Raw genomic sequence first — 26,516 nt, 5'->3', positions numbered from 1 at the left:
TTTTTCTAAAAAAATAAAACAGCTGAATGAACATTTTCCAAGAGTGGTGATTCCATACATTCCAAGAGTTGTAGCCAAACTGAACAGATTGAAACAAAGAATCAAGATACAAAAAATGCACAGGGTTAGGTCATTGTTGTCCTTACAAAATCTAGAAAGAACTTGAGATGTGTTATTTTCAACAATGAAAATGTCATTTGCCTGAACACCTACCAAACATAAAAATTACAAAACAGTTGCAGTCACCTCTAAAATGTAAAGATATAAGTAAAATAAGTAATATTCTGACGCAGTCCAGGTCACTGTGTCACTAACCCATAATATTACAGTAACAAATCGCAATTCTGTGAGTGAAAGTCTGAGACTTCGTTAACAACGTAGAAAATAATAGAATGCCTTTATTGTCATTGTAGCCTACAACATTTTTTTTGCCATTACAGACATAAATGGCATACACATATTTTTAAAACAAAATTATGATGGCAAGTGATGCAGTATAGTAATACAAAAATAACAATAATAAAAATAATAATAATTAAAAAAAGGCAGTAGTATAGTGCACTGGCAGTCTAGCGGCAGTGATAATTAGCCAAAGATGAAGTGAGAGACAAAAAAAGAAAACAGACTATATACAATAACTAGAGACTGGGAGAGTTAGAGACAGTGTTAATGACAAAACAGATGGCATATAATCATAAACACAAAAAAAACATTGGGCTTCATTCATCAACCGTTCTTAATAAGAAATTTGTTCTTAAAACCAGGGCTTTGAACCGGTTCAAGGAACGAAAACGAAAACCGGGAACTTTTTGTATTTTACAATGAACAGAAACGAAACTGGAAACGTTATTGTTCTGGAACAGGAACACTTATTTAAAAATAATGGTAACCGGTTAATACCGGTTTTATTTCGTTCCTCAATGTTTTCGTTGTCTAATTAACTAAAAAAAAAAAGTAATTATTGTCCTGCACACGTTACCCTGAGGTTCACTTCCTGTGTGACATCACATCAGACGTTCGCTGACTGAATGGAGAGAGAGCGGTGGATTACAAAGTCTCCACTCCACATCTTAAATAAGAGGTAAATTACGATCCATCGTTAATTAAAACGCTCATTCCAAACACAATATCAATAGCTATATTTGTCGACTCCACGTTAATGATGGACTAGCGAACATTAGGCCTACTGGATGGCCTTTCCCCCCGACAGTTGCAATTTGTTGTTGCCCGAGTGGCATAACCACGTGTCTTAATAATGTCGTTACGTTTGTGTGGAAAAATCTCTTTTAACAATAAACTACACATTTGAAATAATTGTAGGCCTATTTAATTATTATTATTAATAATAATATAATTATTATTATGTAATAATGGTTGTAATATTATTACATTTGGTTTAAGCTGGATGAGAAAGATGTGACATAATTCTATAGCATTAAACAGCTGACAGGAACGAAATTAACCGTTCCGGGAACAGTATTTTTTTGTTCTAACCGGTTCGGGAACGTCAATTTATTGGTGGAACTCATAACCGGAAACGTTATAATTCCGTTTCTGTTCGGAACGAACCGATTGGAAAAAAAAAAATCGGTTCAAAGCCCTGCTTAAAACCCACTTAAGCAGTTTTGACGAGATTATGGTATTCACCAATGTTTTCTTGTTCTTAGGTAAAAACAGAATCTACGAACACTCAAGAGCACTCTTACGCTGACTTGTTTGTGCAAAATAAATGGTTATTGCATTTTCATCATATCTGCAGGTGTAAAATATAATAGAATTATATATTTGATCATTTATGATATTTTTGAATAAACAAATATTTTTTTAATAAACTAAATTCCACTATTTTACAAAGCATTAAAGGTGCCATGTGTAAGAATTGAGGTAAAAATATCCAAAAAATGAGCTACACGCATCAAAAGAATGAGAAGAAATAATGGCGATGGTGTCATTAAAAAAATGACAAGGTATAGTGCTGCAGAGATATCAACCTGAATTAGCATGCAAAATTACTAGCCACAGCCCGACAGGTGTCATAATACCAGTTTCGGCCATGGGAGGCGGTATGCGGGCAACATAACCGCCAGCCAAACTGCAATACACGTGTCTCGGTTGTTACTCTAGGGTAGACCAACTCACTTTCTGGAGGTATACTGCCCCATTTTTTATGGAATGTGGAGTATGAATTGATTTTTTGGCGGACATTACACATGGCACCTTTAAAGTATTTTAAGAGAAATAAACTATTTTTTTACTTTTTTCACTTTTTATACCAACTACTAAATATAATGGCTCATTTGCTGTTGATTCCTGCAACAGTGCTTTCACTTCAAAGCATGTGTCATATACGGTGATCAAATTGTCTTGCTCATGTAGTGTATAATATACGGTAGCAATGAAAGCTGGTGCCTCAGCCTAAATTTGTATGCACACGGCCCTGCAGTATCATGCCCATTTATGGGGATTGACAAGGCGTTTACCTATGCTAATTAAGAACAATTGGTACCCCCTGTCAACTTAAGAAGAAATGGGATTCAGCATGATAATAACTAGACTACGAACGATTCTGAGGTTTAGGAACACCTTTGTGAATCTGCTTAAGAGTTCTCGTAGGATCTACAGTTAAGAAAATTCTTAAGAAGATATTGGTGAATGAGGCCCATTGAGAATATAATGTGAGAAAATGATGGAAGAACAAAATGCCACATACTGTTCATGTATCAAGCAACAGAAACTATCAGACATGTAATAAAGAACAGCCATAATAAATGTATATAATGGCAAGCAGTGGATATGAAATGAATAGGGGTTCAAGGGTGAACAATCTGTGGAAAAGAAGAAAAACCAACTACACATTTCTACTGTATCTGTAGTGTGTGTTGACAGATTTCCCCACCCAAGCAGAAAAAAGGGCAACGTCAGGATGTATCTTAGGTATTTTCTATTAAGTCAGGCCTTTTTCCAGCAATGGATCGCTAAGGTTCATTTGGCCTCTTCTGGAAGTCAGTAAGATATAAGTTAACTAAATCTTATTTCCTCTTTCTGCTCTCCTAGGTCAGCAGAAAACAAAGGTAACACTTATATAATGTGAAAAAGAAAGGAGAGCTGAGTTGGAAAAGAAAAAAGCAGAACCATTATAGGCAGCCACAACACCAACAGTCCCCAATCCCCTGAGATGTTGTCAGTGCAGAAACAAGAGGAAAGTAAAGGAGGTAGAGTCAGTCAAGTCACTCTCATTTTAGAAATCCATCCTTAATGTTATACTCCTTCTGTTACGATCATATATATGGCACAAAAACGATGGCAAATGGTCTGTAAACGAATCACAATGTTGTCTTGTACGGTAATCTAGCCATTTAACTGTGAGCATAGCGCTTACAGTTGTGTGCAGAATAATAGCAGTGTTTTAAAAAATTGAATAAAGCTCAAAATCCTTAGAATAGCTTTCAAATCAAAACATGACCAAAATTGATCAAGTTTGTGTTATAACTTTACAGAAAGTGAAGAAAAAGTAATGTTAGGCTGTTCAAAAAAATAGCAGTGTTTGCATTTTTCTTTACAAACTCAAAGTTTTCTATCGGATTGAGGTATGGGGATCGGGCTGGCCACTCCATAACGTCCATCTTGTTAGTCTGGAACCAAGACTTTGCTCATTTACTATGAAATGCCTAACATTCCTTTTTCTTCACTTTCTCTAAAGGTATAACACAAACTTGATACATTTTGGTCATGTTTTGATTTGAAATTGAATGTGCAGTGTTCCCAATGCATTGATATTATGGAATTAACAGCTATTCTAAGGATTTTGAGCTTTATTCAATTTGTTAAAACACACTGCTATTATTCTGCACACAACTGTATTTAATTGTTGTCACAGCCATTAAGAGGACACATAAAGGGTAAATGATGCCTTTTTGAATGGCCCAAAACTACAGTTGTTAGTCCACTCAATCCATTCTGTGATGAACAGATTATTCTAAAAAGAACATAACCTTCATCTTTCAAGCCTATTTTCTATATAAAACATGACAACCAACTGAAAAACACTATACTGTGCAGGAAATTACAGACCACAAAAGGAAGTTTTCACAGTAAACTTTCTTTTAAAGGTGAAAGCAGAGGAATATGGTGTGAGGAGTGGAATATGGTGTGAATTCCATTTTGACACTGCGGCTAAAAACTGCGGCATATCGTCAGCAAGATGATGCAACCCGAGGACATTCACCAGTCTGCCTGATCTGCAACACACAGCAGCAATCTTAGAAGACCCTCAGACCCACAAGAATCTAGGGGAAAAGAAAAATTGACTTCTATACATAACAGAGCCATTCCCATACAAAGTTTCTACACATGCAGAGAAATTGGTGGTATTGAATAATGTTTTCAGAACATGAACGATTCAGCAACCTCTAATGTCCAAGAGTCTGTAACTTATAATATCATCTGAGGTAAAGATTAACTGAACATTTTACTAGAGCCATTACCCTATTCTCTGCAATGTATTAAGTCTGCCATGTACCTTTCTGTGCTGCTTGGTGCTGGCAACACCAAGATGCATCAGAGTGCTGTCAGCTTTGTTGTGCCAAGGCAGCTTGCAAAATATGGTTCCCATTGCTGCACTTGTGTAAAACCATTCCTTCCTGATCCTAGGAGGTATTTGGCAGCCAGAGGTTTGTGTCTCATCTTAGCCCCTCATGCTGGAGTTCTTCCTTACAACAGATTTCATCATTACTCAAACAGGAGAGGGAAAAACTATGCATACTGTATATCTATAAGTCACATTTTAGCCTGATGTACTATTTGACGGCAGGGGAATTTATGACCTGCACTCATCCAATCTGCCCAACCTGTCAGAATAAGCGTTAGACATGGACCTGACCCAGAAAAATCCCATTTTAATTATTAGCGTAATTGCATACATCATGGAGTGGCCTTTCAAAAACAACAGGCTCATGTAACGCTCTAATAATGCCCAAACTAGAACCCTTTTTATTTCATATGGGCCAATCCGATATCTAAAACATTAAACTGGTTAATAAGTTATTGCAATGCATGACTTCACATGAGCCACCAGTAATAGGCTCTAAACTTTAGCACAACAATAAACTACATTAATTGCAAGACTACTGGCTTGTCTACACCTTAGCTACTGGGTCATTCCATGTCAAATCAGACCAAAATCCAGGAAAATAGTTGCACTGTATTGTCTCAGATTTTGCTGAAGTTTGTCTACATAATATTTATGTCCTAAAATTGAGATGTCGGTAAAATAGTTTTGTTAATTTCAATGTTTTCATAATTTTTTTTCATCCTTGATTTATCATTTTTCTTAGAAATGCCTTATTTTGAAGGCCATGTTTGACCATTAATATCCTAAAATGTATTATTCCTAGCCTGCCCAAACTTTATATGATGGAAGACAGACTTGTTCTCAGTTTGACTGGACCATTATGTTTGTACTGCATGCCCAGTAGATTCACATATAAGGCCCTAGATTTGCAACAAAGTGCTAAACTGATGATATTCTTAAACTATTTTTTTTGTTCCCACATCAGGGTCATTCCATGTCAAATCATGAATGGGTTCCAAAACCAAGGCCTGTGAAATGTTTCTGTTCAAGACAATATTAAAGTAATCCAGTAAGTAAATAAAATGTATTCTTATAGCACATTTATACACAGCTTACGCTGACCAAAGTGCTGTTATCAAAACAGAAAGAAAAAAAAAAAAAAAAAAATACATATACACATACATCTACACATTAAACAAGGAACAGCAGGATACAGAAAGCAAGCATAGCAGAGGGCAGAGAAGGCCAGAGAGTAGGCTACAGGTGGATTTCGAGCCAGGATTTAAAACCAATGATGGAGGCTTCAGTTCTTATATCATGTGGCAGCTGATTCCACTAGCGTGGAGCAGCGACTGTGAAGACTGTCGCCTTTTTGCCTTAGTTAGCAAAGAGCAGGGGATGTGGATAAGGTCTTTGTTGGCAGATCTAAGAGACCTGGGGGCTGAATGGGGGTGTATGAGGTCAGAGATGTAGATTGGGGCCAGACCAATTTGTGCTTTAAAAACCATTAGCAGAATCTTAAATTGGATCCAGAGTGATTGGGGGAGACCTAGGTAGAGGGAAAGAGCATGAATGACTTTTTCCAGGTTGTGACAGAAAGGGTTTAAGTTTGGTGATGGTTCTCAACTGATAAAAGCTACTCTTGACAACAGATGAGATCTATTTATCAAGACAAAGCCCAGAGTTATAGATAACACATTTCTTGCATGTGGTTTGACAAATGAGGAGAGGTGACCTAAGTTGTCAGTGAGGGGGCTACAAGAATTACAGGGTTTTTGGTTCCAAAAAATATCACCCGTTTTGTCATTATAGAATGCTAGACCGCGGGAGGAAATTATCCAGCCATCCAGACTTTTATTTCATTAAGTTACGGTAACCTTCATTATAAGAAACGTTAACCAAAATATATGGGCCCAACATTACTATGACAGAAGACCGCCTTGAATGTTGTTAGTATAACGTTAACCACTGCTGTTGATGCCCATAACCTATAAAAATGGCATTCATTAAAAACCGACAGAAAACAACGCCGTTGTCGTAAAGTTGGGCTAAATATAGCCATTAGCTGACTGATGGCTAACTTAGCATTAGCAAGTTGTGCTACGTTCTTAACAATAACAATCAACATAATCTTAAAGATACAAATACAATGGATATAACAACAATAAATATTGCCTGTTATACAACAAGAGTGTTGTACATCGTTAGACATCTACTGGAAAGCTTCGCTTTACGCTGGCTAACATTGATGGCTCATTTGGGCCTGGGAAGCCTGTTGACTTCGACTAGAGTAGACCTTTGTCCACCAGTTCCATGTTGCCATGGTTCCCCACGCCCGTGCTACCAAACGTCAAATTCAAGGTTTGATGAATCAGCAAACAACAAAACCTGAAAACATTTGACAACGTATGTTGCTGTGAAACAAGCTATCCATGCTAACTCCATGACATGAATCAAAGATTGACAATGATATAAATTAGGTTACGTTAAAAATGAGCTACTCTGACAGAAGGATTACCACCCTCAATTTATATTTGCTGTAGCTATTTGACCTGAACAAGAGATGTTCCAAGTCCGAAGAATGAACTTCGGATAGCAATATCGTAGCCAAACAATGATTGAACTGCGCAAACTAGCCGATGTATTACCTTTTACTAACGCCAGTCACTTTATCGTTAATCCCTAAAAGCTAAATTGATTCTCCAACTGCCTGCAGTTTACCGTTAATCATTGTTTGACAGACCTAACGTTACAACCAAGACTGGCGTTAACGTTAACTAAACGTCACTGCTGTGTTGGAAACCCATGTTAACGTTTCACCTGTCCTGAACGTTGGCGTCAACATTAACTTAACTTAGCGAAACGTTGAACAAGTTAGCAGCATTACCACACAGTTTGTGGTTTCTATAAGTTACAACATATATCATATTTCTCAAGAAAAAAAAAAAAACTTCGTTATACTGCCAGCAGCCACTAACGTTAGCAACGTTGGGCGCGTTGTTTTTACGTTGTCGTTAGTTAACAACAGACGCGTTGACGGTGAGCTTTGGTTGCGTTTTCACTTAGGTTGTCAAACAATACATTTGTTTAATGTTAATTCGGATATTAAGGTAGCACTAACATCTCCAATCGTGATGATTTATCTTCACCGATACATATACCGACTTGTTATATTCACTAACGTTAGCTTTAACGTTAACGGTAACGTTAACATATCACATAACGTTAGCTTAACGTAATGTTATTGACTAACGTTAGAAATATTATTTCTGTCATACAAGAAAAGGTTTATTGTGACAGCTTTACCAAGCACATGTTTTCGGCCGTTAAGTCAGATCACGCTATTGACTTACCGTGTCTATAACGTTATAAGCCTATCAAGGAAGGCGTGATGAATCAGCAGTCAGCCCTTTATTGACTTCTCGCATATGATGTCGCTCCGCATAGCTCAGCAAAACACCGGAATTACAGGCAGTGTAAAAGGAATGCAAAGGCTTGCACACTCAGCAAAACAGATCGCTGCTTCCGCACCTGACAAGTTGAAAAGCCAGTGGCCGCACAAGTGTATATAATACACACTCACCAAACAGAGGAAACGGCAGCGCCGTAGAGCACCACGATGGCTGAACCCGGTTGTTGTTGATTGTTAAGGAAATTGTCATATGGCCAGTCTCTTGTTGATCCCCGTTTGCTTCGCTTGCGCTGCTGGGGCCAGACGTCAGATGATGTTTGGGTCACATGCTTTCATTCATAAAGGGTCTATGCATAAGGACATTTAAAGCAACAAAGCAGCAGCTACTGCTATGCATAAGGACACGACAGAGAGAGCCTTTTTTTTATCGTTACCTCCACAGAAAATAAAACACAGGCTTTGTCGCATCCGACGGGTGTGTGTTGTGTCAGGTGATGCTTCCCTTTCAAGAGAGTTCCATTATCAGCATCATAGTTGGCCCCACAAGACTTCCTTTTTAACATTCCATATGTTATCTTAATGCAGAGGAAGTAGATTGGGACCCAAATAGAACGTTCAAGCATTGTTTTTGTTTTTATTGTTGAAAGGGTCTATAAGACTACAGGTGAGGCAGTGCTTAAACAAAAAAAAAGTAATAAAAAAACACTTTCAATATATATACTTTTTATATTTACATATTTTTAGTGAAAGAGAAATGCAATCACAAACACAAGATGTTTCCCTGAATTAAATTTGGTGAGTGTAAAACAACGCCACCCTCACTCGCGGTGAAACAGGGAATTAAGTGAATCAGACTGCTTCACCAACTTTTCAGTGTGCTTCATTACCATAGATATCTTTTCCCATTGACTTTCATGTTATCGAGTGAAACCCCCATAGACAGTATTATGGACAGAGCCATCCCATAGACCTCTAACGAGACAGATGAAGCAAATTTCAACCCATTTCCTGTTGGTCGTCAGTTCTCGCACATCCTCAGTCCAGGCGAGAGAGAAACATTTGATGTTAAGCAACGGACTGAAACCCATAGACGGTAAAACCTAGCGTTCATGGGCATCGGAAAAACCTTTTTCCCAGTGAAAACATCATCATTCCGCATCATTCACGTCACGTAATGTGTGAGTCAGAGGTCGGAAACTGGGGCTAGATTTTGCTAACAGTTGCCCAGTTAGGGGCTTGTCATCACTTTTGTTGTCACGTTGTAGTTCGTTTGTAGTCCATGTCCATGCCTTTCATGTCCAACAGTTTTAATGTGAACTTGGGAATTTGCCGCTTTTGTCACTTGAACGCTGCATATCTATCTTTCACAAGCATCTTACACTATATTTTAAGCAAATACAGTTGTTTATTTAGGATTAGTGAGCGTATGTTGTAACCTTTGTTGTGCCATCCGTGTTTGTCAAACATTCCGAATGCAAAGCACATGAACACTTGCTGTGGGAAAAACAAAGTACAGGGCGGTCCTTGTCATTCCCAGGTGCCATGAATGCACCAAAAGATATGGACAGAGTCATCACGTAGACGTAAGTAGAGACGGGTAAAGCAAATTTCAACCGTTTCCTATTGGTCAACGAGGCTTTCTGCGCAGGCTCAGGGGACGTAGATGTAACACAGGCACGTAGTCTGACTCGTGTAACTCTTGTGATAGCTGCACTGAGAGATTGGGTTAATGTAGGCCCTTACTTTACCACCACGTCTACATTTACTTTTCTTAAATGTTCTGTTCGTAGATAAATGTGATTTCATATAAACAGTACTCGCCACATTCATAGCTTACTGTCAATCCATCAAAACTTCACTGAAATGTTGAGGTCCGATGCTTTCGTTCTTATCCAGAGAATACTGTTATTTTGCTCCTGTGCGATGCTTTAACCTGCTCTGGTCGCATGCTCATTATGTAAATTATGTCACGTTAGCATTGATTTCGGATAACAGTTTATTACTCAGCCGGTAAGTCAGTTACGAGATTATGAAACCAATCACACAATGTTGTATTACTCCGAAAATAGAAAAAGTTCATTCTGTATAAAGGCTTAAAATGCTTCAGCAGTAACGTTATTTGATGTCAAAGTGGCACCAAATTGAATGGGGTTCAATGGGATGGCTAGGTGGAACTGGTCTACTATTTAGCCTCAGATCCGCTATAGTGTCTACGCTCTCTGAAACCAAGGGGGTAGGCGAACGTTCGGCGAGTGTAGACACTATGGGCGGCTCTGAGGCTAGGTGTCGACCACTTCCAGCTAGCATTCCATTGAACCCCTTTCATTTTGGCGTTACTTTGACATCAAATAACGTTACATCTGAAGCATTTTAAGCCTTTATATGAAACTTTTCTATTTTCGGAGAAATACAACACATTGTGTGATTGGAGTCATAACCTCGTAACTCACTTTACGGCTGCGAAATAAACTTTTTTCCTGCATTCTGGTGAATTTTAGGGTGACAAGCTAAAGCTCCCAAATCATTCACAATGATAAATTTGTGTGTGGGTAAATTTCAGGATTTCACACACTCATATTTGTTGTTCGCTATTTGGTCAATTGACCTGTCGCTAAGCCCCGCCCCCCATTGTTACCGTGTGAAACTCGGACAAACATACCAGACTTGATTAGAAATACATTATGGAGAATGGCAGCTGGCAGTATATCAAAGCAGGCTTTGAGGACGTTTTGGTTGATAAAGGATTTAATTTCCTCCAGAAGCAATCAAAAGGGACTTAATTATGCTATGGAGGAATTCAAAACTATGTATACAAGGTGACAAGCCTAAAGTGGTAGCCAGATCACTGTGCAAAAATCACTGACGTTAATGCTAGTTGAAGATTGAGACTGAGTGTTAGGCTACATTAACATTCGATGTAGTAAGAATATAGTAGTTGGCTAATGAGCATTTTCATCTTGGGATTTAACAGGGAACCATGTTGAGCTGTTGCAAATGCGAGAGATGTCTATATTCCATATAAGGAGTGCCTGCCTGGTCCAAGTGTTGCTCTGACAGACTTGCAATTCTGTGAACATTACTACTAACTATTACTATTAACATGACCCATATCAGCAAGAGAAAGTGCTTCTCTAAACAAATTCAGATTGGCTGAAGTATGCACAGATTTTAAGAAGCATATCACAATCCTGTTAACAACAAACAGAACAAACACAAACACCACAGAAACACAAAGAACACAACATTCAACTGCCAAGATTAATTTTTATTCATCATACCAATACATTTCTGGATCGATCTATCTAGGTGGCCTGTGAGATGCAATGGCACAAAATTCATGACTGGGAATTTGGTAATTTGACTGGAATTAGACAAAAAATCCTTCTTTTCAAACATCTTCAGTTGGTGACCATAGTTGAGGTGTTTATTTTTTACCTGAGAAAAAGTGAAATGAAAAATTAGTACAAAAATTGTATCCATAGGTCACAAACAAATACTGACCCTGATATTTTAATGTATTTACAATGTACATGGGCTTTCCATATTTCATTCAAAAGGCTTGTAATTATTTGCCCATATGTGTAGGTTTTCCAGAATGAATTCAGGTGCCTAAGGTATGATAATGGCCCATTTATGCTAGCAATGTAGCTCCTCACGTTAGCTAACTTTAACCAACATCTACTGTAATGAATAAATAAACAGCATTCAACATATCTTACAGAAGTCTTCCAGTCTTTTAATGAGCAAAGTAGAAAGGATATGTTGCTCTCTCATTAGCCCAACTTCAAAGAGTGAAAGCAAATATAAACAGACTAACATTAAAATTGACTAAAAAAGCAGGAACTGTACAAAAGATTGTCAGAATTGTACCCAAATTATGCTTTTTCCACATGTAAGTTGATTGCTAAATTTAAGACACCATCTTGAATCAAGCCCAGATGATGTAGGCGTGAGCTCACATTCACAGACAGGAACCAATCACAAAGAAAAGCATCCTTTTTACTGGTCGTGCAGTGAGGACTGAAAAGCATATTTTGATTTGAAGAGCAATATCTTTTCATGCATGGCTTCATGCATATCTCGTCATGTTACAAGAGTAATGAGCATGAGCAAAACTTCCACCAACAGGGTGTCCGCGCGGTAGTAAAAGGTAGTAAATAGAATCTACCAAAATTAAGGCCCTTGAAAGGTAGTAAAAGGTAATAAATGCAATTTGACTTGGTAGTAAATTTTTCATCACCACCTCAATATATAATGAGTTTACATTTTTTGCTTAATATTTGTGTCATGTTTTAACTTCATCTTACCTAATTAAAAAATATATACGTGCTAACAGGACCTGAGTCAGTCGGAGTTGATAGCAATGACGTAAAAGTAAACTGTGTAGAGTCAGAGGATGTCTAAGGGGAGAACCGCCACTCTCGGGAAACTTCCGGTTTCTGAACTGGTTGCAGTTCCTTTTCTGGTTCCACATGAGGGCGCTCACGAATAAGTGCAGAATGAATGGAGGCCTATGAAACTGTACCCCTCAAATCCACTTTTCTCGGGATATAATTTTTTGCCCAGAAATTCGAATGTTGCAGTCAAAAGAGGGGGTAGAGTAAATACAAACCGCTGAGTATTATATTTTTTGAGTCACTTATTTGTTCTAAAAAGCCTTTCAAATGTGTCAATTACGTCATTTATTAGCAGAAAGCTAGTGTGTTGTGGGCAACAACGACCCAACCTGTAAGAAATCGAAAGGACGTGACTACTCGTTCATTCAACTTTTGACCTATAATCCATATTGAGCTTGCAGAAACCACAATCAAATCTTCAATTTCTCAACGACAACCAGGTGAAAGAGACAAATTTAGCCGTCTAGCTCCATAGACCCCCATTGTTTTTGCACTTATTCGTGATCGCCCCTAGCGGAACTGCAACATATTGCAGGTACAATGGAGTTAATAGGGAGTGATCCGGCTCTCCGTAAACGGGCTCTGGTAGAGTTCTGTGGTTGACAGCCTATCAGCGACGCCAACAACATTTTCGCCTCAGCTGATATAGAGTGTCCCAGTGACGCCACTTCCACTTGCCTCCATGGGACCTATCTTTTAAAAAAAATTTGAACGCCAGTCTATGGCGAAAAAGAAATTATTTTCTGGTCCCGGTTGACTTGTGCCTTGAATTACCCATATGATGTTTGTCAATTTTAAAGACAATTTTTCATGTAAAGACATTTGCAGTTTGTTTCGTAACTATTCAATTACAACATTGTGAAAGATCGTAATTCCAACGACTACAAACCCATCAGTCGCGCTAGTGACGTTAGCTCATTCACAGCCACACTAGATTGTACAAGCATACCAGCAACAGGTCTTAATTGGGCTTTCCTTGCCGATGAAAATACCATGAGTCAGAGGATTAAACACATCAGGTAAGTTGTATTCGTCCATAGACTGTACATTAGATACTGTTAAATGACATAGCAGGCAGCAAGATGCAACGTTAACTAGCATAACAGCTATCAGCTAGCTTCTAATCTTATCGTTTCATTACGTTGGTGACGTACATCGTTCGAGACGAGAGATGTAGTCCACTGAGCGGATTCGTACAAAACCAACATAACTTTTGAAGTCTATCGAACAACAGTACTTTCTTGACGTGAAAAATTATCTTTTAAATTCACACACATCATATGTGAAATTCGTGGCACAATTCAAATGGGACCAAAAAATAATTGTTATCTCTCCATTAACTCCCGTTCATATTTTTTTGAAAGACAGGTCCCTTGTAGCGGAAGTAAAACGGAAGTCACTGGGACACTCTATCAAAGAGTATAGAAGTAACAAGAGGCGAAACTCTGTTGCAGTTTTGACAACAATCGCTAGTTGGCGCTGCTGTCGCGCTTTCGCCATTTTGGACTGGACTGATCATGCCACTATGGCCGTTGACTTCAATCAGAACATGCCAACGTAAACCAGCAAGATTGGTCACTATATTGTGCTCAATTTCGAACCACTAGTTCACTTTTAAATACTACAGGTCATATGTATGAGAAAAAAAAATATTTGAATATCACACCGCTCAAATTAAACGGCAATAATATTATGTAGGGCTACATACAGTACATGGGCTACAGATCTACAACAAGTTTGACAGAAAGACTTTACAATGGATTTTTAATCTACAACATAACAGAAAGTTATTCAGGCAATTAAATTATGACAGACAAATGAAAATGAAATTTGCATTTATATTGTGGAACCGTATAACCAACATACAATTGTACCAACATACAAAAAACAAGTAGCCTACAAACATGGGGCAATGCACACAAAAAAATCAACCATGAAATATTACCATCAATTACTTCAACTAGGCTTGAAAACTGCCAGTGGTACCCAGGTCAGACTAAAATGTGCAACTCCCAACTCTGAACTCATGAAACATTGTAGCCTAGTTTGGCGCGCACGCACACAGCCACATCATGATGCATTGTAACACGCTGTCTGTAATACACTGTAACACGCAGCCCTAGCCAGCCACGACGTCAAATACATTGAAACACGCAGTCTAGCGCACACACACAGCCCAACCACATCAAATACAAACAAGGGGGGTGTCGCAGCCGATAACGGTAACGTTGTCAGGGACAGGGGTAGTATGCCTAGACGTGGACTTATCCCTATTTTGATCCTCGTTTTGAAAAAAGTGGACAGGGCACCTGCAGGAATGAATGCGATGGTGAGCACACACCCACATAACTTTCAACGCTTTGATAATATTTGTACCGGTTAGGTTCCTGCATTGGTCAGTTAAAAAGTAGCCTACATACTGTAGTAGGCTAATAACATCCACATGCAATATCTTTATAACAACAACGCCTAACAACGACCTATTTGTTTGGACAACTTTGTATAGCCCTATAAAGGCTAAAGTTACCTAGTTTTGTTCTAGCGAAGGCTACGTTCACGTATGGCTTTAAACAGTGGTAATGCTAGCCTAACGTTTTGACAAGCAATAATCTTGCCTACCTTGTGCTTGCTGCTTGCCCATTTGAAATAACTCGCTTTGCTGTCTCCATCCTTTCTGTTTTCGTTGTTTAAAAAAACGTGTTATATCCATGAGTCTCGAGTTAATGAATTAGCTTACCATTGTGTGCTGATAACCAGCATAGATAGTAATAGAAAACAACAAGCTAGCCTACAACTTCTGTGTATCTCTCCTGCTCAAACAAAATGTGCGCGCATGCATAGTTCTGCATAAAGTTGATTTTGATAACGTTACAAACTTTACTTTACAGAAAATTGTAAATAGCCTACTAGCATGCAGTTAATGGAATAGGCTACTGTGCAGAGTTGAGAAGTTATGGTAGCCTAGGCCAATTTGGTGTGAATACACGCACACAAGGGGAAATTCTCTCTCGTTGTTGAGTAGGCTGATACGCACAGTGCGTACGGCCATGGCTTTGGCGCGCCTTACTGAGAACGTCTGGCTGAAGCTCTCTCTTTTTTCGAGATCCGCTTTCATATTTCGTAATTGTCTCATGCGAAGCCATTGTTGTCTGTGATAGCATGCATTGGCAAAGACAGGGGACGATAAGACACTTGTTTTCTTTTTTAAATGTCCCGCGCCGGGGCCCCCTAGTGGCCGGGGCCCGGGGCAGTAGCCCCTTTGCCCAATGCCCAAACGCGGCCCTGAGTAGGCCTATGTTTAAACTGCAAATAAAATAGACGGCCATCACTTAGCTCAAGCTACGTTAGCCAGCCTGTCAACTGGAATGACTAGAGAAGCTAACTAACATCTATCAGCAAGCGGCAAAACGATAATTCAACCATTTCACGACGAGGGACATACGTTGGATGAAAAGGTAAATAGGCTAATCTTACATAGCCTACCAACTTCATTTCTCTTAGAAATCGATCCATTTTCTGAACACTTTACAATCAGTGCCCCTGATCAGCTTTGTAAATCAAAGCACCAATTACCACCCCTTTCGTTCGAAAATTCTAAAACAACGATGTTTTTTAATACCTCAAAATAACATTTGATAAATTAACCTTACATTTTTCAGTAGCCATATTTTTAGGTGTGTAGATTTGAACCAAATCTGGTTTGGTTCTTACCGGGCCTTTTACTGCCTGAAATATCCGATTTTGTTTACCATGCTTGGAGTTTAGTGCTGGGCTGGTGGGTGCCTAGTATTTCCATCTGTGAAATCTGTTGGAAGCTAAATTATTATGAATAAATGTATAGCCTTATTCATCATATTTTGCATTTCTCAACACGATTTATAACAGGTGGGGAATTCAGGGTATGAGAAAAGGTTAGATATATTTTTTTTATATACTATAAGAAACTTTTTAATCTGGACCGATATCGTTAAGTTCTATGACAGTTGTGTTGCGTTCAGTCCAAGATGGCGGAGTTGCAACTCGGTTATGGGTGCGTTTGTTGCAATGGGACGTTCTATTGAGTTTCGCCGCTTGTTACTTCTACTCTTTGACTCTATTACAGGGATGCAAACAGCGCGCTTTTTGGTGCCTCCTTCACGTTCCTTTGGGCGACTTATATGAATCGTGCAGATCCAAAGAGTTTTTTCGGGCGGGGATGCAGGGGTGCTTTTTGGCGACTCTCGTTTTTTTCACGTCATCTAGGCCCTACCGCAGGCTACCAGAGGAACCAGAGCAGCGTGTTTATCATGGGCCTGCTGGTCAAATGCCTGGTGCTTCTGTCACTCATCCAGACATCCCAAGTCTCCCGGAAGTTCCGGGAGTCTCCCGCATATTGATAGCGGCTCCCTGACGCCCGCAAATTAGATAAAATCTCCCGGAATCTAGAGCGAGCGATCAAGAGCGCGCACGCGAGAGGGAGACCTAAAATCGAGTGTGCATCTGAGTGTAACGCGCACACGACAGGGGAGAGAGAGAGGGGTGGTGGTGCGTGTGTGCCTGAGCGCATCTAAGACAGAGAGCATCCTGATCAGTTCAGTGTATCTAGGAACAGGAGAGTCACAACAGAGTCAGTGCCCCCAAAAAAGCAAAATGTAAGACCCATTTCAAAGTGTACCCTTGTTTATAAGAGTAAAAAATAATGATAGGCCTAGTCTTGCATGCTGCACTGTTTGTAACAGTGTTAGCATTGCCCATGGTGGGTTAAATGATTGCAAAAACATGTTGAGGTAAGTTTAACTAGTGTCAATTAATGTGCATATTATTCAGGCCTATACTAGATGGCTTAGTTGCCAAGGCTACATGAAAAGACCAAACTGCAAGATATACATATTTTATTTTCACAATTAGGCTACTATCTATATAGGCCTTCCTTATTTGGTGTACTGACTAGACAGACATTATTGAACAAACATATTAATCTCTATTTCAGTATCTAAGTAGGCTAAATTTTTTTTAGTATTGTTATTTATTTATTTATTTATTTTTTAATTTATTTTTTTTGGGGGGGGGGGGGGGGGGGCTTCGTGATACCTCCCTGAAATGACTTTTTGCAGGTTGGGATGTCTGCCTTTAACCACGCAAGTGCGTGTGTCATTTATTGTCGATCAACAAAAACAGCATGGAGTTAAAACGTAATTTAAAGCAAAGAATCTTTGATTTAAAGTAGTGTTAATTTTGTCACCTATTTTTTATTTAGTCTTAGTCTTGTGACGAAATGTCCTTTTTAGTCTTTGTCATATTTAGTCATTCAAATATAATTTTTGTTAGTCAAGTTTTAGTCGACTAAAAGTCTCGTCATTTTAGTCTAGTTTTAGTCAAAAGAAAACTAAAGGTATCTTAGTCTTAGTCAGTTTTAGTCAACACATTTTAGTATTTTTTTTTTTAACAAATTATTTCTGATTACCATTTGAGTCAAATAGTGTTTCACACATCTCAATTTTCCAACAATATTGTGTGTCCACAGGGCTACTCGTCTGTTATAATTACTCATTCTGATTATTTGTCAGTCAGTATGTTTACATGCACAGGTAAGTCGAGCTACAGTTATAGCTCGGCTGGGATTTGACCATAGACAGTAAAAGATTTGACTGGACCACTGTCATATTCGTAGACCAGTGTTTCTCAAAGTGTGGTCCGGGGATCACTGGTGGTCCGCAAGCTATCCCAAGTAGTCCACGAGCAGACGTGGTAAAATATAATATAGATGAGTTGTTTGCAATATTGAACCAACTTGTATGTAAAAACAGTTCTACAACACTGTCTATGTAAGACATGCCAGTTTAAATCATACAGTATGAATCCACACAATAAGCAAAGTGCAAAGACAATAAGCAAGGTGGTTCAGTGAGTAGGCCTATTGTGTAGCGAATTATAGGCTACTGTTGAAGTAGGTCTAATCTTTTTCTTTTTTTTAGCTAGGGTTAGTTAAGTGGTCCTGAAACTGAAAAAGTTTGAGAAGCACTGTCATAGGCCAAAGTATTAATGTTTTACTCCGCCTCGCTAGATGGTGATATGCGCCCAAACACAACACATTCCCCAAACAGACTCTCCATCTTAGCCATAGCTAACTTGCTAGCGAACTTTCCATATTAGCTTACTTGCTAGCAAACTTTGCATCATCAGTCTAACTAGTTAAATAGTTGACATTACACGATGAACATTTTCGTATGGACATTGTGGGGGATGTTAATTTGTATGAGAGAAGCTTCAACTTTTGGGTATGTAGCATTGTGGCATAAAGCTTAGGTAGTTAGCTTGCTAACTCTGGCAGAAATCTCCAGTGTTCTTGTTCCATGTAGTTTCGTGTTGCAGCATGGGACGCAGACTAGCCTACAGGAAAGCTGTTGCGTATGAACTCATTCGGAATATTTTGAAAACGTAACAGCTAGATATTCTGTCTTCTCATTTTGTAGACGAAAATGAAGAGAGATTTTATCTTAGTTTTTATTTCATGCAAAACATTTTAGTCTCGTCTTTTTTCGTCAACAATAATACATCTTAAAATAGTCTTAGTCAGTGTTTCAGGACATTACTGCCATCTCGTCATCGTCTCGTCTTAGTCATGAAAAAAAAGGTTGTTGACGAACATATTTCCTCTCGTCTCGTCTGACGAAATTAACACTAATTTAAAGTCCCAGACATTTAAAGGGACAGCGATCACTCAAGACGTAGGCCTACACCACAACTGATTGAAATGCTTTGAATAGCCTACAAAACACTGCATTTAGATAACAACTGCGTGACGAACCAATAATCTAGTTAATGGTGAATTAAGTTTATGGCATTCACATTTAAAGCATTCAATAGCCTATGAAAACTTGATCAGTCAGTTAAATTGTTCTCATAAAAGGAACAGCAGGCCTACAAAATATTCCAAATAGGCTAGTTTTATTGCAGTGACAGAAAACGTATACAGCAACATACGAGTTTAAACCATGTTAAATTTGAAAGCATCTAGCTAGTTACAGGTGGTGTTAGGGGGGGAAAGAGAACAAACTCTGTAACCTACCTGATTCCACAGTCATTGATCATTATTTGGCCTATAATTTAGCCTATAATAATTAGTCGGTGGTGTTTGTTCTTCATTTTTGACCACACATGTTTGGTTTTAAGTGTCATTTGTTTTTAAGAAGTGCCAAGGTTAAGGTTATTATTCACCTTATTAGGGCTAAGGACAACTGAAACTCAACTCGACACTACAAAAAAACATTGTTGTTGACAATGACAATACTTAATGATCACAATTAGAAATTGTTAGTGTACCTAATATTGATTTATACCTTATAGCAAGTAGTAGGCTAAGTGGCGCTTTACATACCCCCCCCTCCCCCCAAAAAAAGGGCTGCTGCTTGATGTCGTGTTGGTAGTAAAAAATATTGTGGAGGTAGTAAAAAAGGTAGTAAAAAGTAGTAAATTCAACTCTATGATTCCTGCATATACCCTGACCAAGAAGCAATCAACTACAATACACTACAATACACTACTTCTGTCCATTTGACTGAAATTCCAATCAGATGGGGCAGAATCATATTGATCAAATGTTAACATGAACCATTTTTATTCTGATTGAGACATAAATCAATTAGGTTCTATGTCCATGTAAATGCATGTACATGTATGTTCCATGCTCCAGTTGCTCTCATTAAGTTTTGTTTACACCAATAGATGTTAGTGGCACACCCTATGGTGGCACAACTTTCTTGAGTGTGTGTGCCATGAATGAGAATCCTTTGAGCAACCTTACTTTGCATTTACATTAATTCATTTAGCAGACACTTTTATCCAAAGCGACTTATAAAATTAGGAATAGCATTCAAGCTAAATTGCACAGAAGACCTTGTGTGACAAAAATACTACTACTATAAAAGTAGATAGATAGATAGATAGATACTTTATTGATCCCCAGGGGAAATTCAAGAAATTCAAGTGCAGAAGTTTACTAGAAGTTCTAATTAAAGTGAGGTCGAAGGATATTGCAGTAGAAAGAAAGGGCTAGGTAGGCTACTCTCGGAAGAGTTGGGTCTTTAAGAGTTTCTTAAAGATAGAGGGATACGCCCCTGCTCCAGTAGCACTTGGTACGGAGACTACAAATGAAAATAGTCTGGATTGTCGTGTATGTAAAAAGAAAAAGCTAAGGCTATCATGCCACCTAACAAAAAACAATTTGCAATGTAATTTTTAAATGAACGTTATTAACTATGTTCTATAATGCTTGGAACACTGGAACGGGAACATAAAAATAATATTTTTGCTCAGAACAAACAGAAATGAAAATCATTGTTTTTAGTCCCTAGCAAGCAATACTGTCCGTTTCTGTTTGTACACAGCCAGCCAACTAGGTAACATTTTGTAAAGCCACTTGATGATGTTCCTTACAAGAGGAGACTCAACTCAAGCCCAAGCAACAAGTCTTCTATCTAAAAAATGTAGTTCATAGTTCATACAGAAGTGTGGACCATACCATTTGGTATCATTGATTTGGCTATGCTGTAAATGTGTACATATTGTGTTATGTACCTGGCAGCTTGAGCCACTTTGGTATTTTGGTGGGATCAGTCACGACTGGCCTTGGTGCCTGAGGAAGGAGCTCAGTTTCCTGATGACTGGTGGATGCTCTGGACATTGCAGGCAGAGGACAGGAGTCCTGAGAGGTTATCAAGCCTGAAGATGGCACTGAAGACTTGGAGATGCAGCTGAGAGGGGGAAGGAGATAGAATGAGGCAAATCCTATCAAGACGAAGACAAGGTAACAATACAGACAACCTGGCCTGCCATAATTGCCAAAAAACATGACTAGCATTGTAACAACGCATTATGTAATAACACCGCATTATGTAATAACTCAACAAAATGTAATACATTTTCACATCATTATGTAATAACTGCCGCATTTTGTAATAATTTGCCGCATAAACTGCCTGAACGCAATATGTAATAAATTTTGCCGCATTATGTAATAAGTTATTACATATTGTGGTTGTTATTACAAAATGCGGGTGTCGTGAAAAAAATGGATGAATATGTAATAATATGGTGCATTATGTAATAACCAACCAAAAATGACATCTTCATTGATAAGAACAGCATATCAATGTGTATTTTAGGCTACTCATAATTCAAGAATTGTGAAAGTGTTCGCAAAGGCTGACTGGCTGTCAGAAAGCACAGTGAACGTCTTCTGTCCTCAACTTTTCCCGCACTCGGCACCATTGGTTTCTCACTCACACAGCCAAACGTTTTTGAGGAAGATCTTGTTTAAATTTGGTACTGAAGTTACGTTTGAACGGCTTGATTAACTTTGTGGACGCTGACTGATGGAACATTGAGCCCTGGAGGAAAATGTTTTGTTTGTTAAGAAGTTTTTGCATCGTTTCACGAGTATCTGGGATTTTCCTGTAGTAGCCTATTACGCACCAAAGGGCGTATGGCAACTTACTTTAAACTACCTCAGTGTAATGTGATCTACTCAGTCATTTGTGTTTCGTTAAGATAAAATTCTTCTTTAAGTTCTGGTGTAACAAAGCCAATTCTATTTTTGTTGGCCTAGCTAGTATTTGGCAAACTCAGCTGGCCTAATTGAAAACAGTCATATAGGTTTACTTCAGCTAAACGTTTGTGACTTTCTAAGGCTACAAACTGAATGTTCTGTATAGGCCTAGGCACGGGGGAAAAGCCTTGGCACTGGGAACTCCATAGCACACACACACACACACACACACAGAAACACACACACACACATACATACACAGAAACACACACACACACACCAACACAGAGAGAGAGAGAGAGAGAGAGAGAGAGAGAGAGAGAGAGAGAGAGAGAGAGAGAGACACACACACACACAGAGATAGGCACACACACACACACACACATAAAGACACATACACACAATAGTACAAAAATAATACCAATGATATTGATATATTTGGCTATATATTTTAAAAAATCTAAGTAGGAAAAGGCCAAACAAATAACATTAATATTTCAGCACAGCAGTCAAGGCAACAATGTAGTCATTGCGTGGAGTCAACGCAGAAGCATGAAACAGCCTTAAGGCAAACGTGAAGGGGGATAATGCCCCCCCTTCTCCACCACCACACATCCGGTAACATGAAAACAACTTTTTAGGATCACTTCTCAACTGTTGCACGATAGATCACAAAATATTTGTGGTAAATTGGTCACTTTCAGATGCATCTTTGTAGCCTATGTAATTGCAGTGTAACGTCACCTACGGAATGCCATCACAGTAAATGGAACATAGCAGAAAGTAATCTGAATGAACACCCTGAAACTTCTTAGGTCAATAGATGTTATGATTATGATAATGTATAGACACACAATCGACCTGCTTTGCTGGGGCCACCACCTGGCCAAGCAGGAAATGTGCCAGAAATGGGCAATACCTTAAAGGAACACGCCACCCAAAATCAGTAGTAATATATGTTCTTACCTTAACTTTCACGAGTTGAGTCATACCTCTCCCGCGCCGGTAGGTGCACTCAAACGCTCTGTCGCGCGGCGCGAATGTGTTAGAATGTTGCTATGCTAGCGGGCTCTGCCGTGGCCGTAGAGAGAGGAACATAGCAGTAATCAAACACCTCCATTTTTTCCCTACTTAAATACAGTTGCACTAGTAGTTGATAAAAATGTGTACGTCACACAACATGAAACGTGGCGATTTTCCAAGCGAATAAACAGGAGAACTACAATGTGTGGCGCAATAGCACTTGTGAGTACTTCGACCTAGCGTGGTAATATTATTAACACCTAATTGTAGATCCTATCCACCACAGAGTTTAGAATCCATGCTGGATCGACCCTCAGCCTCTCCCTCCCCTCTGAGCGAGAGAGAGGCACACACACTAGAGATGCGCTGATGGGCTATTATTTCAACCATAACTGCATAGCAAAACTTATCATCCATCAGCACCAAAGTTTGTTGACCAATTTTCAAAACTGCACCCGCCCACCATCCGCTGTTGTTTTAATGTAGGCTATATGGGTGATGCAGCGCTGCTGACGTGAGGCTAGAAAGCCCTTGCCTGTTCTAGAAAGACTGATCTAATGCAGCAAATATATTAAAAGGCTGAAGTCGTACATTGGCTAGGCCTATCCCCAGAATATCAGCAGCAAACTCAGTCTCTGTCGCGCACTCAGTCAGTCTCCAAATAAAACGCACATTGGCCTGTTGCCTATTCTGCCAGCTTGTGACAATATATCGTCCAAAATGCTTGATTGCATTGCATTCTCCACATTTTTAGCTAAATTTTCATGTACCACATCAGCATTTTTGTTCAGTGAATCTTTTGTAAATTACTTTACAATTACCGTCGGGCCTTTGTCAGCAGACTTCGGCTTGCCTCTTGCCATTCAGTCCTTGTCTTCCGATGTCATTTCTGAGTCATCTACAGATGTTTACACACATTCACCTCCCTAAATAGAACCAACTTGACGTTGACTTCAACCTGTGTTATATCCTAGATGAGACTGCCTGGGTTATTTTGTTTAGATATTAGCCTATATATAAAACACATAATTGTAGCCTACCATTCAGGGCATTTAAAAGAGAGACAGAGAGTGATATGACTCAGAAATGACATCGGGCGATGGCAGTGCGAGATGTTCAGAACATAAGAGCTAAAACTTCTACAAACTCCATAACATCCACAGCGGAAAAAGAAGGCAAGTAAAATAGTCGGAAAAAGATGTGTAAGGCAAGCAAGCAAGTTTGGCGGTTGTTACTAAAAATGTGAACATGCACGTTGCACTGTTGTGCGGTGGACTTTCAGAATGAATGGAGTCGGAATTTCTTTAATATCGAGGCGTCATATTTGTCCGATGGCCTGCTATAAAATGAATTGCGATGTCTGTCTGAAAAAGACGCGCTTGTGCAGTCAAAATGAATGGGATTCTTCAGAACAGGCTTGTCAGTCAACCTGACATATGTGTAAAGTAGCCTACAATGCGAATGACTTGTTATTTTATCAAGGATTTCTTTCTTTTTGCAAAAAATAAAGTACAATATGCATTAATTAGTAGGCCAGGAGCATGCTGAAATTATGTGGCAAATTGCGTTTTTTATTACAATGATAAAATTGTAAAAGGACGTGACCGAAGCTGAGGCAAGCCAGGCAATAGGCCTATAGGCCCGACGGTAATTGTAAAGCAATTTACAAAAGATTCACTGAAAAAAAATGCTGATGTGGTACATGAAAATTTAGCTAAAAATGTGGAGAATGCAATGCAATCAAGCATTTTGGACGATATATTGTCACAAGCTGCATGGCAGAATAGGCAACAGGCCGATGTGCGTTTTATTTGGAGACTTTTTTGCGCGACAGAGACTGAGTTTGCTGCTGATATTCTGGGGATAGGCCTAGCCAATGTACGACTTCAGCCTTTTAATATATTTGCTGCATTAGATCAGTCTTTCTAGAACAGGCAAGGGCTTTCTAGCCTCACGTCAGCAGCGCTGCATCACCCATATAGCCTACACATTAAAACAACCAACGGATGGTGGGCGGGTGCAGTTTTGAAAATTGGTCAACAAACTTTGGTGCTGATGGATGGCTGATGGATGATAAGTTTTGCTATGCAGTTATGGTTGAAATAATAGCCCATCAGCGCATCTCTAGTGTGTGTGCCTCTCTCTTGCTCAGAGGGAGGGAGAGGCTGAGGGTCGATCCAGCATGGATTCTAAACTCTGTGGTGGATAGGATCTACAATTATGTGTTAATAATATTACCACGCTAGGTCGAAGTACTCCCAAGTGCTATTGCGCCACACATTGTAGTTCTCCTGTTTATTCGCTTGGAAAATCGCCACGTTTCATGTTGTGTGACGTACACATTTTTATCAACTACTCGTGCAACTGTATTTAAGTAGGGAAAAAATGGAGGTGTTTGATTACTGCCATGTTCCTCTCTCTATGGCCACGGCAGAGCCCGCTAGCATAGCAACATGCTAACACATTCGCGCCGCGCGACAGAGCGTTTGAGTGCACCTACCGGCGCGGGAGAGGTATGACTCAACTCGTGAAAGTTAAGGTAAGAACATATATTACTACTGATTTTGGGTGGCGTGTTCCTTTAACTGATTGATCTGAAACTTTACAAAATATTAAATATCATTATTGTGATGACATGTGTAATTTCCATGCCTAACATAGTGCCACCATCTGGCCAACCAAAACGTGTATCAGAAATGTTCTTTGCTTAAAATTAATGGTCTGAAATTTCTCAGGTTAATATTATGATTATGATGACACCCAATGGGCCTGCCTAACTGAGTAATCCGAGACGAAGGGCCTTGCTCAGACAGGTAACCAAGGGCCCAATGGTCACTATGAATGAGATCTAGAGTTCCTTTGAGAAGATGAGAGAAGCGTAAAGAAGGACAAACATCAGTGCAGCTCAGTGCCTGGTTCCTTCCATTGGGAATTGTGGCCAAATAGTTCAGTCTCTGTTTTGTCACTCTTGCCAAAACTTGAGAGCCCTGTTACCATGTGGGTGGCAGTGGCTCAGGAGGTAGAGGAGTCGTCCAGCAACTGGAAGGTGCCGTTTCAAGCCCAACTCCTCCTGACCTTGTCCAAGTGTCCTTGAGCAAGACACTTAACCCCAGTGCTCCTGATGAGCAGGTGGGCGCCTTGCAAGGCAAGGTGTGTGTGAATGGGTGAATGTGAGGCATGACATTGTAAAGCGCTTTGGGGTGCTCGGAGGACTCGATTAAAGTGCTATATAAATGCCATTTACCATAATTGTAAATAATCTGTGAAGTTTGAAGCATATCAATCAATGCAATTTATGACATTTCCTGTTTATGTGGTGAGTCGATCAATTCATATTGCCACTTCAGCATATTACAACATATCAAAAAAAGCTTCACAATGAATCATCTAGGAGAAGTACGTTGAAATTGATTATGTGTCACAACTAGGGCTTTCAAAATAATGCGTTAATTTCGATTTATTAATTACAGAAATAATAACGCAAAAAAATGATTAATCACATTTCATAGTGACATTTGACCCAGTGCAGTCTGGCTATCGTGACTGAAGGAGGCAGACGAGAAAGCACTGCTTTGAATGAAACATTTA

The 26,516-nt window shown here is 39.2% G+C and overlaps 2 protein-coding genes across 13 annotated transcripts in view; both read right to left on the bottom strand.

The window, feature by feature from the left end:
* mafgb (v-maf avian musculoaponeurotic fibrosarcoma oncogene homolog Gb) overlaps window positions 1-8,386 on the bottom strand; it is a 28,188-nt gene extending 19,802 nt beyond the window's left edge. For 2 of the 9 annotated variants that reach the window (XM_076277767.1, XM_076277765.1), the window contains exon 1: window positions 7,924-8,145. The gene's annotated coding sequence lies outside the window, so the exon portion shown is untranslated. The other 7 variants (XR_012985869.1, XR_012985870.1, XR_012985868.1 and 4 more) reach the window with 7 other exon arrangements.
* Window positions 8,387-11,226: 2,840 nt separating this feature from the next.
* The window catches only part of aspscr1 (ASPSCR1 tether for SLC2A4, UBX domain containing), a 90,485-nt gene continuing 75,195 nt past the window's right edge, over window positions 11,227-26,516 (bottom strand). For all 4 annotated transcript variants that reach the window (XM_076277760.1, XM_076277761.1, XM_076277762.1 and 1 more), the window contains 2 exons: window positions 20,936-21,111; window positions 11,227-11,417 (listed from right to left, as the gene is read on the bottom strand). In XM_076277760.1, the coding sequence (XP_076133875.1) occupies window positions 11,407-11,417; window positions 20,936-21,111 (187 nt within the window). In that variant the 3' untranslated portion in view covers window positions 11,227-11,406. The remainder of the gene's footprint in view (window positions 11,418-20,935; window positions 21,112-26,516) is intronic.

This window comes from Alosa pseudoharengus, unplaced genomic scaffold (assembly GCF_046254945.1).
Source record: "Alosa pseudoharengus isolate Yale_2024_CS ecotype anadromous, Long Island Sound unplaced genomic scaffold, YU_APseudo_1.1 YU_APseudo_1.1_scf_11, whole genome shotgun sequence".
Lineage (NCBI taxonomy): Eukaryota > Metazoa > Chordata > Actinopteri > Clupeiformes > Clupeidae > Alosa > Alosa pseudoharengus.
This window is presented reverse-complemented; position numbering and strand designations above follow the sequence as displayed.